Source organism: Malaclemys terrapin, chromosome 9, assembly GCF_027887155.1.
Source record: "Malaclemys terrapin pileata isolate rMalTer1 chromosome 9, rMalTer1.hap1, whole genome shotgun sequence".
Taxonomy (NCBI): Eukaryota; Metazoa; Chordata; order Testudines; family Emydidae; genus Malaclemys; species Malaclemys terrapin.
In genome coordinates, this window is record NC_071513.1 from 84277072 (window position 1) to 84290265 (window position 13194).

Here is a 13194-nt window from a genome sequence, read left to right on the forward strand (position 1 = left end):
GAAGTTGCTTTTAGCATTAAGCAAGGAGGTTTTTTTTTGTTTTGTTTTGTTTTTTCGGTTGTGGGGTTTTTGTTTGTTTTTTGGTCTTTTGGGGCAAACGTTTTGCCCTCTGTAAAGGAAGCTTCTGAAAAAGTCTTGCTGAGAGATCCCTTTACATTTCTTCAGAATGAAAAATTAAAATTTAAGTGTTTTTATATCATTCTTTAAAAAAAAAAAAAGGCAGTTTGTCTGATCCAGCCCTCAAAAAACCAAAACACTTTAGGTGATGTTCACTCATCAAAAATTGCTGAGACTCCAGAGACACAGAGACCATTCCCTACCTTAAGAGGGCTTATCCCCTCTCAACTACCTGTTGTGTACCTGGTTAGGGGTCCTGTCTTTTCACCCTCTTTCCAGAGCTGGAGTTTGTAAATTGTTTCATTATGATTATCCCATACGTGGCAATTAATATCTTGGGTAATTTATGTTGAGATTTGCTAAGCATTAAGTCCACACATACACTGATGATAAGGGCTTCTCCACCAGAGTGAACATCAGCCACCTAGAGGAACCCATGTCTGGTCATAATTATCAGTTGTCTGTCTTCCATTTTGGAGTTCAGCCAAAAAGGGAAATAAAGTAGCCTTCTTCTTTCTCCATCCTTCCTAACAACCAAACTTCCTTGCCTTCCTCCCTCATAGCCCAACCTGTTGGTTTTGGTTTTTGTTATTGTTTGTTTGTAAAAGTTGTAAAACTTTTGAAAGAAATACACTTTTCCCCCTCCACATCCAAACACCTCTGCAGTATGCAGCAGAGTAGTTGAAACCTCCTTCTGCAAGGTAAGGTAGTTCTTATTTCTGCTCAGTTCTCTCCCCTGAGAGCAGCCTGGAGCTGTTCCTGTCCCACAGTCCTTACAAACTGTAGCCACGTAGCATTCCTACCCTGGTGGGGATGGACACTGAGTTGTTGATACTGAGTTGTTGACACTGACCAGAGTTGTTGACTGAGCCCTTATTTCCTGTGAAGCTGTGCTGCAGAGATGAAGAATTCCTCACATGGTTGTGGGGGTGATGACTACATATCAGCCTTTCTGCTGAGATACTGGATAAGGCCCTGAAAGAAGAAACTGAGAAAACAACTGGTTTTATGGGATTTTTCTCCCTTCAGCTCTTTGCCCTCCCACTTGTGTGAAAACTCTGGTGAATCTCCATCCACCCACATTTTTCCCTGTTTTTTTAATGTACTTGCAAGGATGAAGAGCTGAGAAAAGTGGGGGTGGTGAGATCATCATGCAAGGCCATTTTTGAGAGAGAAATCCTGAGTCGGGGATAGATTTTTGGCACTTGAATCAGGGGCTGTGAGGAAAACTCAAGATTCCTGTTTTCCCATAGCCATTTGAACTTGTGAACTCAGCCTCCACAGGCCTAGGAAACAGTGCAAATAATAACAGGTTTCAGAGTAGCAGCCATGTTAGTCTGTATCCGCAAAAAGAACAGGAGTACTTGTGGCACCTTAGAGACTAACAAATTTATTAGAGCATAAGCTTTCGTGGGCTACAGCCCACTTCTTCAGATGCATAGAATGGAACATATATTGAGGAGATACATATACACACATACAGAGAGCATGAACGGGTGGGAGTTGTCTTACCAACTGTGAGAGGCCAATTAAGTAAGTGAAAAAAAACTTTTGAAGTGATAATCAAGCTAGCCCAGTACAGACAGTTTGATAAGAAGTGTGAGAATACTTACAAGGGGAGATAGAGTCAATGTTTGTAATGGCTCAGCCATTCCCAGTCCTTATTCAATCCTAAATTGATTGTATCTAGTTTGTATATCAATTCCAGCTCAGCAGTCTCTCGTTGGAGTCTGTTTTTGAAGTTTTTCTGTTGTAAGATAGCCACCCGCAGGTCTGTCATTGAATGACCAGACAGGTTAAAGTGTTCTCCCACTGGTTTTTGAGTATTATGATTCCTGATGTCAGATTTGTGTCCATTAATTCTTTTGCGTAGAGACTGTCCGGTTTGGCCAATGTACATGGCAGAGGGGCATTGCTGGCACGTGATGGCATATATCACATTGGTAGATGTACAGATGAACGAGCCCCTGATGGTATTGCTGATGTGATTAGGTCCTATGATGATGCCACTTGAATAGATATGTGGACAGAGTTGGCATCGGGCTTTGTTACAAGGGTAGGTTCCTGGGTCAGTGTTTTTGTTCAGTGATGTGTGGTTGCTGGTGAGTATTTGCTTTAGGTTGGGGGGTTGTCTGTAAGCGAGGACAGGTCTGTCTCCCAAGATCTGTGAGAGTGAGAGATCATCTTTCAGGATAGGTTGTAGCTCTTTGATGATGCGCTGGAGAGGTTTTAGTTGGGGGCTGAAGGTGACAGCTAGTGGTGTTCTGTTATTTTCTTTGTTGGGCCTGTCTTGTAGGAGGTGACTTCTGGGTACTCGTCTGGCTCTGTCAATCTGTTTTTTCACTTCAGCAGGTGGGAATTGTAGTTTCAAGAATGCTTGATAGAGATCTTGTAGGTGTTTGTCTGTCTGAGGGATTGGAGCAAATGCGGTTATATCTTAGAGCTTGGCTGTAGACAATGGATCGTGTGGTGTGTCCTGGATGGAAGCTGGAGGCATGTAGGTAAGTGTAGCGGTCAATAGGTTTCCGGTATAGGGTGGTATTTATGTGACCATCGCTTATTAGCACAGTAGTGTCCAGGAAATGGACTTAATTAATGGACTTACTCACTTACTTAATTGGCCTCTCAGAGTTAGTAAGACAACTCCCACCTGTTCATGCTCTCTGTATGTATGTATATATATCTCCTCAATATATGTTCCATTCTATGCATCTGAAGAAGTGGGCCGTAGCCCAAGAAAGTTTATGATCTAATAAATTTGTTAGTCTCTAAGGTGCCACAAGTACTCCTGTTCTTAATGCAAATAATATAGAAGAGATACACTGATAGCTTTTCAGTAATGAAACTGGCATTCTCAAATTTATAGAAATAATAGATTTAGGAAGGAGAAGTATATAGTTTTTTATTGCAGAGATAGTTTTGTGCATTTTCATACCGTACAGGATATTGTGCAAAAATGAATATTACTCAGTACATTTTAACTTTTTACATGTTTTACCAATAGCCTAGTCTATAATACATCAACAGCAGTCTCCTCCAGGGTAAATTGAGGGACTTCAGGTCAGCATGTCTTCTCCACTGGCAGTGCAGTGAAAGAAGCATGGCTTCATTGATATCATCATTACGTGAGCTAGCAAGAGATTGGAACATCATAGCTACGCTATTAAAGGGGCAATCCCAGGGGATGGCATTTTGCAGGACTGGAGACATCTTGTATTCCTATGCAAAGATTGGCAGAGTTTGAAGGTGTCTATTAACATTGAGCTCTAGATTGTGCATGATAGGCACTGGTTGGCTTGGGATTGGTGCAGATGCACTACCCTATGTTGAGCTCTGGAAGGATTTGTCTCTGATTGGCACAATCCCTCCTGGAGTTCTGCAGCATTCAGGGAGGAAGCATGACCACTGTGATGTACCATAGGAACGTGCTCTTCTCCTGATGTCTGGATGTCTCCATGCTCTTTTCTGTATGGTTAGAAGTATTAGGAGGGAGCATTTCTTGAATACAAGAGCAAAAAAATGCTCTGATGTCCTAGTACTTACACAAGAGCTAGGCACAATCTGGCCTCAGTGTTTTACAGATTAACACTTGACTGTTAATGTGCCAGGACCACCTAACATTTTTTTCACTGTTTTAAATTGAAGGTGAGCAGCCCAGCGGTGAAAGTGACTCTGAAATCTCACGTTTTTCTATGAGCTACTTGCTAAAACTCCCAGCCCAAGGTCACAAATTCTGAGAAATTGTAAAATAGTATTTTATTTCTTCTTTCACTCTTGTCTTCTATAATAAGACTGTTCATCAATGGAATACAAAGTTTGTATTTAGTTTTTTTTATATGTGGAGAATTACAGTCTGACTTGTACTGCCATTTGTAAAACCAGTGTATAATCTCAAAATATTATTCTGAAAGTGCAATAGAAGATTTACAAAAATTAATGTTTGTTTAGTTATTCTTAAATAATTATCACTGCTGTTTTGGAATATTTGTCTAGCCTCTAAGAATTTTCAGGCCTAATTATCTCTCATCTGAGGATTGGATGACCGGGTATTACAAAAATAAACAAGCTCAGATCTAAAATACCAAGTCATAGTTGTTCCTAAAAATGCTGTGCAGGCAAACTGTGGCTGAGTATAGTTTCCTCTGGATATTTGTCTGATCTTCAGATTTCTTTTCATCAGTGAAATTTAGTTATAGAATAGCCTATTTTTTGTTTGGGGCTGTTGCAAAGAACACAGATGTCTGTTTCATTTGAAACAAAATGTGTGGCATTAACTGTTCCCTGTATTGGATAATATCTGTGTTCAAAGCTCCAGCTCACAATGGACATTACAATATAGAAAGTAAATTCTTTAAACACCATTGCATCCTATAATTATACTTCACAGGAAATGTTAGAAAATATTTTCAAGAAAAGATTTTATGTTTCTCAGATACCTTGTTAAAAGAAAATAACTAGAATGCATTCCTACCTATTATTTAATGATTCAATATCTTAAAATCTATTTTGGGAAGATGGAATACATACCTCGATTCTTTTTTGGGTGGAATGTACACCTGAGTTTGGTTTATTCAGCTGGATGTGGTCTTGTCCAAAGAAAGAAATGTTGTTTGATTGAAATAGATTCATGTTTTTAAATTACCAAGGCAATTGTTTATATTTCTGTAATACAATTATGACTCTCTGTTTGTAAGCCTCATTAAAACTTCTAAGCAGTAATCGAAGAATGGCTATAGGGAGGGAGAATGATGCCGAAGGTCAGAAATGTTCAAGTGAAGTATTGATTTGTCTCTCTTCCTCCCCCCCCCACCCTTTTTTTCCCTTTAATGAGGACTAGAATGTTTCCACATCAGTTAACTGCCTTCAGAAAGCACCAGAAGGTCACACCAGCCTCAGACTGATCCTTTTCTTTGTGTCTATAATATAATTGGCCGATTGTGCTAGTGATGAGTGAACCCCCTCCCCCATCACAGTCTCAGCTACATGTTGTTAGACCTCATTGCTAGTTCCCTGAGGAGAACAGCACTGCTACACTCCTCACTAGCAAAGGCAGTGCCATTGCGCAGGTTGAAACAGCAGAAACAGCATCCATTTTAATCTGCAGGAAGCTTCTCGCCTTACAAGGGCGTTCTTTTCTCCTTCAGATGCTGTAAATTTTAACTGTGCAGCTTCTGTAAACATTCCTGGCTTTGGTGTCTGCTCTCTGTATGATGCACTGAGATGGTACACCAGGAAAACTGTTCGTATCAGGTAAGAATTAAAGCTCTGTTACAATGATAGGTATCCTTTGGGGAGAGAAAGGCCTGCCTTTTTCAGTGCAGCAGGTTGTCTCTCTTCGGCTTCTACAGTATTGTTAGTACTGTGGTTTGTTGTAAATCTGATGAGCAGTGTAGAAAATAATGCTTAGTTGGCTTGTAAAATGTGAATTATATAGGTATAATTTGTCCTGACATGTATGCCTATATGGATAGAGGAACTCCTTTAAATGAAGAGCTTTTTAAGAAATGGGGAAACAATTTTGGGAAGCAAATTATGGAACAAATAACAGGTGCATAAAATAATAGTAAACAATATTTTTAAATGTTAACTTTCAGTGTGTCAATGTCTAAATTCTTGTGTACACTACACAATGTTCACTAATACAGTAAAAATATTTAGATGAACTAAGTGGAAAAGGAACAGATAACTGATTTATTTTCTCTGCCACTTCCATTCATTGATGCTTTACATTCAGTAATATGTATTCATCTGAGTCTTTGTGAACGAGTTGCATTTTACGTTATATAATGCGTCAACACTTACTCTGTTACGACAAGTATAAATGAGAGTACTTGATTTAAATTACTTGTACGAAGTGGCTGTTTTAGCACCTTCGTAGTTATATATGAAGAGAAATTAGCTTTTAATATTTTTAAGAGTTCTATATTCACTGTCCGTAATTGCCTATTTATCCTGGCAGATGCATTAAAATGTAGTCGTCATTTTCAAATGCTGTCTTTTCATTGTTTACATTATGGTTTGCTATTTTGATAAATAATCAAAATATGGATTAATTGATTGCAAGGTCTTTGGGGCAGAGACGGTGCCTTTTTATGTGTTTGTAGCACGAGCACAGTGTAGAGTCCCAATCTTGGTTGGGCCCTCTGGGCACTGCCACAATGCTAATAATCAGAGATGAAGATGAGAAGATAATTGGTAACAAAGACTAATGTATTACCTTTCCATAGGGCAAAGTAAGAATTTAGGCGTTTACACTGACATTACTTCACTTTCCTAACAGTAGAGGGACAGTATTATCACACACATACACACACCTTTCTACCTACAGATTCCACTCCCACGGCTTGGTCCTGCGTGAAGATTACTGTTAAACACATATATCCGCATGCATAAAACAGCATTCTAGCATGAAGGGAAGTAAACCAAAGTACCAGTATATACACATAGTACAGAGTTAAAAAAAGATTTTTGAGTTTGAAGATTTTTAATCCAATTAGCAGTTTAAAATAATTATTCCAGTCTATCCCCTTCTAAAAATGTATTTAAATAGTTTTCTGAAGCCTTTAGCCTGTCATGTTAGTAATTTAGTAAATAGCATCATTGTTGTGTCTCTGAGAATGTTTTCCCAGCATAGTTCTGGGAACTGAAGGGTTAAAGGTCGCCTATTGTCTCTTCTCAAATGGAAGCCAGTCTTCTGGGAACTGTGACTAAGTGAAGATACATTAGGTTCAGTCAAGAATGCTGCTATTAGGCTGGGTAGCATCCTAAAGCATTTGGTTTTGTGTGATCATAGTATGGCTACATTTTTAATACTTTTAATCTGCTTATTCGTTACAATGTCTTCTTTCAAAACAAAAATATTGACACTAAATCACTAGTCGTATGTGAATCTTTATTTTAGAAAAATATCATATGAGAATGATCTTTGTTTTGTTTAAATACCTCTGTTTGGTTGCACGGAGCAACAAAACAACCCAAATAATCAAACCCTTTAACCCGGAGGTCAAGTTTTAATCCTTCTGTGATCAGCAATCCAGGGTTTAGAATCAAACTACAAGCCATAAATGATTGGATTTCAGCAAGCTAGAGAGGAAGGGTGGCTTCCCTAAACACGGGCTGTGATGGGGGGAAGGGAAAATGTCAATGTTAAGGCTGCTATAGTCACGTGTGATATCTGTGGTCAAATTCCTTTTTGAAATGTGCTTTGGGTTTCATCAGAGCTTTAAAATACACTTAGTAAAGAGAGAGGCCCTATACAGTTGAGATGTTAAATCCCTGCAGTGGCTGTTTAAAAAATAAATTCTAAATGCTAAGCAGGACTGTATATTATGCTACCAAAAGAATCCTAGAGTGGTGGATCAGCAGCACAGTTTTATCTTAAAATCTGAGACAGCAAAAAGCAATTCATTTATACACATCTCACTACACAGATCTTGTTTGACCTAAATCAACTGCTGCTGCTACTTTCTAAATTCTTGAGAAGATGATCCATAAAATTAGATTTTTAAACAGAATTCACAATTCCAAGAAGAAAAATGCTAGATGTTCATTAAACAGTTTTAGATCATATTCTAAATAATATGATAACTCTCCTGGGAAGGTTAATGATCTGTGCTTTTATATATGGAATCTCTTAAATTGGAAGGATTATACATTGATTGCAGTAGAATTGAATGTCATATGGTAATGAAATATGAATCCTTTCACTTCTAGGTTATCAATCTGAATCCATACCAGGTCACTGGTGACCAAAAGTTATTACCACTTGAGGCTGTGTAGTGGCCTCCTTCCAGTTCCCAACTGATAATTATTACACAAACCACTGCCATCCCTACTAGTATTGACTCATTAGGCATAGACCCTTTCACCATTACAGATCGCCTATCCAGTTCAGGCATATTGGCATTGGTATGTTGGTAATCTCCATTACAGCACCATTAAAAGTGATTGAAATTATTTTTGTAAGTAATGCCAAACACTTGTTAAGATCAGTGAAATATTTAAGAGAATATGTGTGTAGTGTTAACATTATGAATAAATACAATTTAAAAGTAAATTGCAAATGTGTTTTCAACTAATCTCCCAAGACCTGTGCTTTAGGGCTCTATTTTTTCTCCTGCAAATTTAACATGAAAAATACCAGAACTTGCACATTTGTTTAAAATACTTGAGACAGCTATGATGTCATCAACATGCATCGAAGAAATACAACCTTAACTCAGGCCCTGATAAGTAAATAAAAGATTTTGTTATAATGTACTTCCTTGCAATTTAAATATACCCATGTACTATTTTAATGATTTAGGATCTTAACTAGTATTAAGTAATAAAGCATTTCATTTCACCATTAAATCCTTAAGGTGCCCTTTGCATAGAGTAACATAGTTAAGGTTGTATTTATTCTGAAAATCAAGCTAATGTCAGCTTCTTGCATATTTTCTTCATCTTGATGAACGAGTCTATTGTGAGCTCTTCGGATCAGAGTTTGCCTTTTTGTTACATAGATGCTACCATAATACTACTATTAACATGGCAGTAATGTTAAATATCACCACCTCAGACTTATTTCTGATGATCTTCTAAAAGTCGATAAATTTCTGGACTCCAAAACATTGAAACTGAATCTCTGTGTAATATAATACTCCCTAAACAGAAAATTGCCCATGGGAGCCATTCAGTTTTGCAGACTAGCATCAATTTGGATACGTACCTATTTCTGTTGGCTGAAAGGTCAAACATTCTTGGGCTTTATACACAGATAAAAAACTGATATGACCAATTAGATTTGATTTTCTTAGAAGTCCTGGAATTAGCTCCAAAACAGGTATTTCAGGAAGGGTCTGGGACACAATTCATAGGACAAGATCTGCTTAGATGGAATTTGGCTAGTGTGGCTCTGTCTACACTAGGATATTTACCTTTTGCTGACAACTTGTACAGCTTGAATTGTGACTAAAAACTGTTTTAATTCCATGTGTTAACTGAACTAAAACATGTTCAGCATCACTTCAGAAATTTGATTGGACCTTCAGTTTTCAGCCTTCCCTCCCCGGAACAGTTCAGTCCCCAAATCCTCTATTCAGATCCCTCTTCCTCAACATTTCACCCCCGCGCTACTCCAAGCTTTCTGTATGATCTCTGTGCATTAATGTCATATGGAGCTGCACAAAATTTGGTAGCTATATACACGTGCTGAAACATCAGGATGCCCCTCCATATTAAACTTGTATTAAATTTGACTTGTTGCACTTCCATAGAAAGAAGGGGAAGAGTGATATTTCTCAGTAAATGCCTCTTCCTTTGCAGAATTCTTAGGGAGTTGGTCAGCTTGTAGGCTACAAGCTCTCCATTTTGAAAGGAGTCCTTTCAGTAAAGAACTGTCTGTAGATCTAACAGCCACCTGATTTCCTTGGGAAAAGAAAGAGAGGTCCTAAAGTACTTGCTGTTTCAGGCCATTTTAGGGACTTTTGCTGCCACGGCTATGTCAGTCAGGGCTAACTTTTCTTCACACCTGTGACTGATATACCTAGATCAACAAAGGTCTGAAGTATACATATGGCCTCAGTAATGCTAATATCAACTACTGAAAAATCATTAGTCAGGGTCTCCAAAAAATCATGACATTTGATTTATAAATCATTACATTTTTAAACATAACTAATTTGGGGGTCCTTTTATTTGCTTTCTATTTTTTTAGCCTTTAGGATTCACATTTTGAAGATTTCTCAGCAACCATAAATACTAGAAATGAAAGCTAAGAGACTCAGGAAAGACACCAAATATTATGAGACTCAAGATAAAATCACAAGAGTTGGCAACATTGCAGTCTACTTCTCCTGTATTAGGGCAGAAGACAGGGCACCCATCCTATCTTCCAAAATCATTCTTTTCTTCAGCTGATTTCTGCATTTTGTAAATGCTATAAACCGTTTTGTAACAAGGGAGTTGGAGCTCAGTAGATCAATAGCTCCAGGGCACACTGATCACCAATGGAAAAACTGCTACTATTAAGTAAACTAAAGGAGCCTGCTGCCATGGAAATGGGGTCTCGGGAGCCCTTTCAACAGACAGGTTAGAATGCAAGGATGAGGCTGGCTCTTTTTCTCTTTGGAGCTGTGAAAAAAGCTCCCCTTCTCTACCTGAAAGTGCTTTCTGATCATCCTGTGAAACTTTTCAGACATGTCTGTATAAACGTGAAGACGGATGATGGTCAGCCTTCAGAGTGGTACTTTCATAATAGGACCGACTTTAAAAGAGTTTTTCTAAAGTAACCCATTCAGACCTTCATAATAAAACAAGTGTTCCTTAAATAATTGTCCATTGATATGACATTTCTCTAGGCTTGGCAGAATTTTATTTTTTATAATTATGATGGATAATATTGATTATTTTAAGCATTTTTTTCTATTTTTATAAATTTAAATTTTTACAGTTGCAGGAAATTATGGGGAAGGTCAGATAATCATTTAATGATAGTTGAGATTCAAAAAGATAAAGCTTTATAACCATTAAAATGCAAATTGTCGACATCACATATTAAAATATACAAAGTACATATCCTTAAATCAAACTCTCAGAAGTTCTCAAGCAGCATTTTTCTTACATTGTCTATCTGTTCATTTTGATTATTATTGATGAAAATATATTTTCATATGTTTGTGTGCACAGTGAAATCAATGTTTATTGACATTTACTGATAGAAATGTAATCCTTCCAAACTTGTTTATAACCTAACCATATATAAAAAATGCTGTAAATTCTACTAATAAATAATAAACTAGCAACCACTTTTGAGATTATTGCGAGAGGTGTTCATAGGTATAGGTACTCTAGTTGGCTTACCAGGATCAGTTAACTAGATAATCTGCTAAAGTGCACTCTTTGGAAAAGATTGGATCCTTGGAACAAGAAGATCATTATGGTCTCTTCTCTATCATTCTCTTTATGGCATACCTTAGAAAATGTATAGTTCATAGTTTTGTTCATTTCATTGACTCAGATAAGTGTTATCTGTGCATAATTAAATCTGAATGTTTAAAATACTCCTACAAATTTCAGTTATAATCGTATTGCTCATTTTTAGTAACCTTTAAAAAAAACAGCAGAAGGCACTTACTGTTTCATGCCTTACTATCAGTATGACAAATTAAGTTTTTAATTTTAAGACTAAGTAAGAGTTAATCTGTCCTGTTTTCTTGCTTTTATAAAACCTGAAAATTGAAATGCGTTTTCCCCCAGACTTTGCATGCACAAAAGGATGGTATAGCTTGAAATTGATATATAGTTTTATATCTTCAAGGGGGTGACTAATTTCGATCCTTGAATATGAAGGAGTGGGGAGGGGGTTATTACATTGCATTCTTAACTGTAGCAGCTTGAGCCACAGGAAGGCAGCATGGCCTATTGTATAGAGGACTGAACAGAGTTAGAAGACCTTGGTTCTATTCCTGGCTCAGCCACTGACCTTGTTTGTGACCTTGGGGAAGTTACTTCCCCTCTTTATGCCTCTGTTAACTCTTCCTCCCTTGGTCTCATCTATTTAAATTATAAACTCTTTTAGGCAGAGGCTCTATCTCCCTTTGTGTCTATACTGCCCCCACACAATGAAGCCCCTATCTTGATTGGGGCCTCTTAAGTTGCTACTGTGATTCTACTACTAATAATAAAGTAGAGCTGCACTAAATATGTGTTCCAGTTTTTATGTTAGGATGCCCCAAATACAACCTCAGACTTCAAACTCTCTCTTCCCTACTGCTACCATTTAAATTCACTGAAAGGAGAAACAGTTTTTGTAACTATAACCATGATTCGAGTTTCATAGCTGACAAAATTTTACATGGACTTCTCTCTCACAAAAGTAACCCTTACCTAATAATACAAAAGCTAAGTGTACCTTATAATGTAGCTTGGTATGTGTTATTAAACTGACTGCAATGCATGTTGTCTGTGTATATATTTAAAGCACATAAAGGGTGCCAGAGTGGCTGGCCTAGGGACTGAACTGTTTATCTGAATGGATACAGCATGTACAGCAGCCGTGTAATCCTCTCCAATTGGCTTTATTGCCAAAAACTACAAATGGGAAGAAAGTAGCTGTCTACTGAAATGCCTAGTCAGCTCTGCAATGTTGTGACAACCCAGAAATACATTTGTTTTATAGTTTAGTTTTCAAGGCAATAATTTAAATATTAGTAGTGGCATGCCCTCTAACAGAAGTGGAGGTATAATGCCTTTGTACAATGACCCTCGTCCTCTCAGTACTTGAGAAGCTACTGAGAGGAATGACAATTGCTGGTGGCTGCAATGTGACCCTAGAAATGGTAGTTAGATTGTACAAAGAGGCCCTGCTTTGTCAGAAACCTATTGTATTGCATAGTACTGTATTCTGAATTGATTTCTTCTCTCTCATTTGAAAGAAGATGTTCATTGAACAAAGAATTTTCATTTAAGGTTGTGATTTGATTTGAGTTAAAACCAGAATTATCAGCTTCTGGACCAGGGGTAGGCAATCTATGGCCCACATGCCATGCTGATTTTCTGTGGCACTCTCACTGCCCGGGTCCTGGCCACCAGTCCGGGGGGGCTCTTTATTTTAATTTAATTTTAAATGAAACTTCTTAAACATTTTGAAACCTTGTTTACTTTACATACAACAATAGTTTAGTTATGTATTATAGACTTCTAGAAAGAGACCTCCTAAAAAGGTTGAAATGTATTACTGGCACGCGAAACCTTAAATTAGAGTGAATAAATGAAGACTCGGCACACCGCTTCTAAAAGGTTGCCGACCCCTGTTCTAGACTAATAAGCTAAATCAACTGATATGACTTTTTTTTCCTGTCGGATGGTCTCCTTACAAAGTTAGTCCTGAGCGAATCTCAGCGAAGACATTTCTCCAACTGTACTTGGATGACAGGGTAATTAGCCTGAAAAAGTTTAAATAAAGGGCAAAGAGGCCGTTTAGGTGAAAGATTCTGTGTGAATGTATTCTAAATAGAACCTGTCTCCTTTTTGTCTAATGAAAGAAGCAAACTATTCTGAGTTGGATACTGCAGTGGTGTGTGTGATTTCATTTCA

At 37.6% G+C, this 13194-nt stretch overlaps 1 protein-coding gene across 5 annotated transcripts in view; it reads left to right on the top strand.

Annotated features, from left to right (window-relative positions):
- Positions 1-13194, top strand: part of SCHIP1 (schwannomin interacting protein 1) — a 116365-nt gene that overhangs the window by 52693 nt on the left and 50478 nt on the right. Inside the window, exon 1 of one of the 5 annotated variants that reach the window (XM_054039385.1) lies at positions 5119-5367. The exons of the other annotated variants lie outside the window; for them this stretch is intronic. Within the exon in view, the coding sequence (XP_053895360.1) occupies positions 5338-5367 (30 nt within the window). The 5' untranslated portion in view covers positions 5119-5337. Of the gene's footprint in view, positions 1-5118; positions 5368-13194 lie in introns of those variants that run through there. 5 annotated transcript variants of the gene reach the window in all.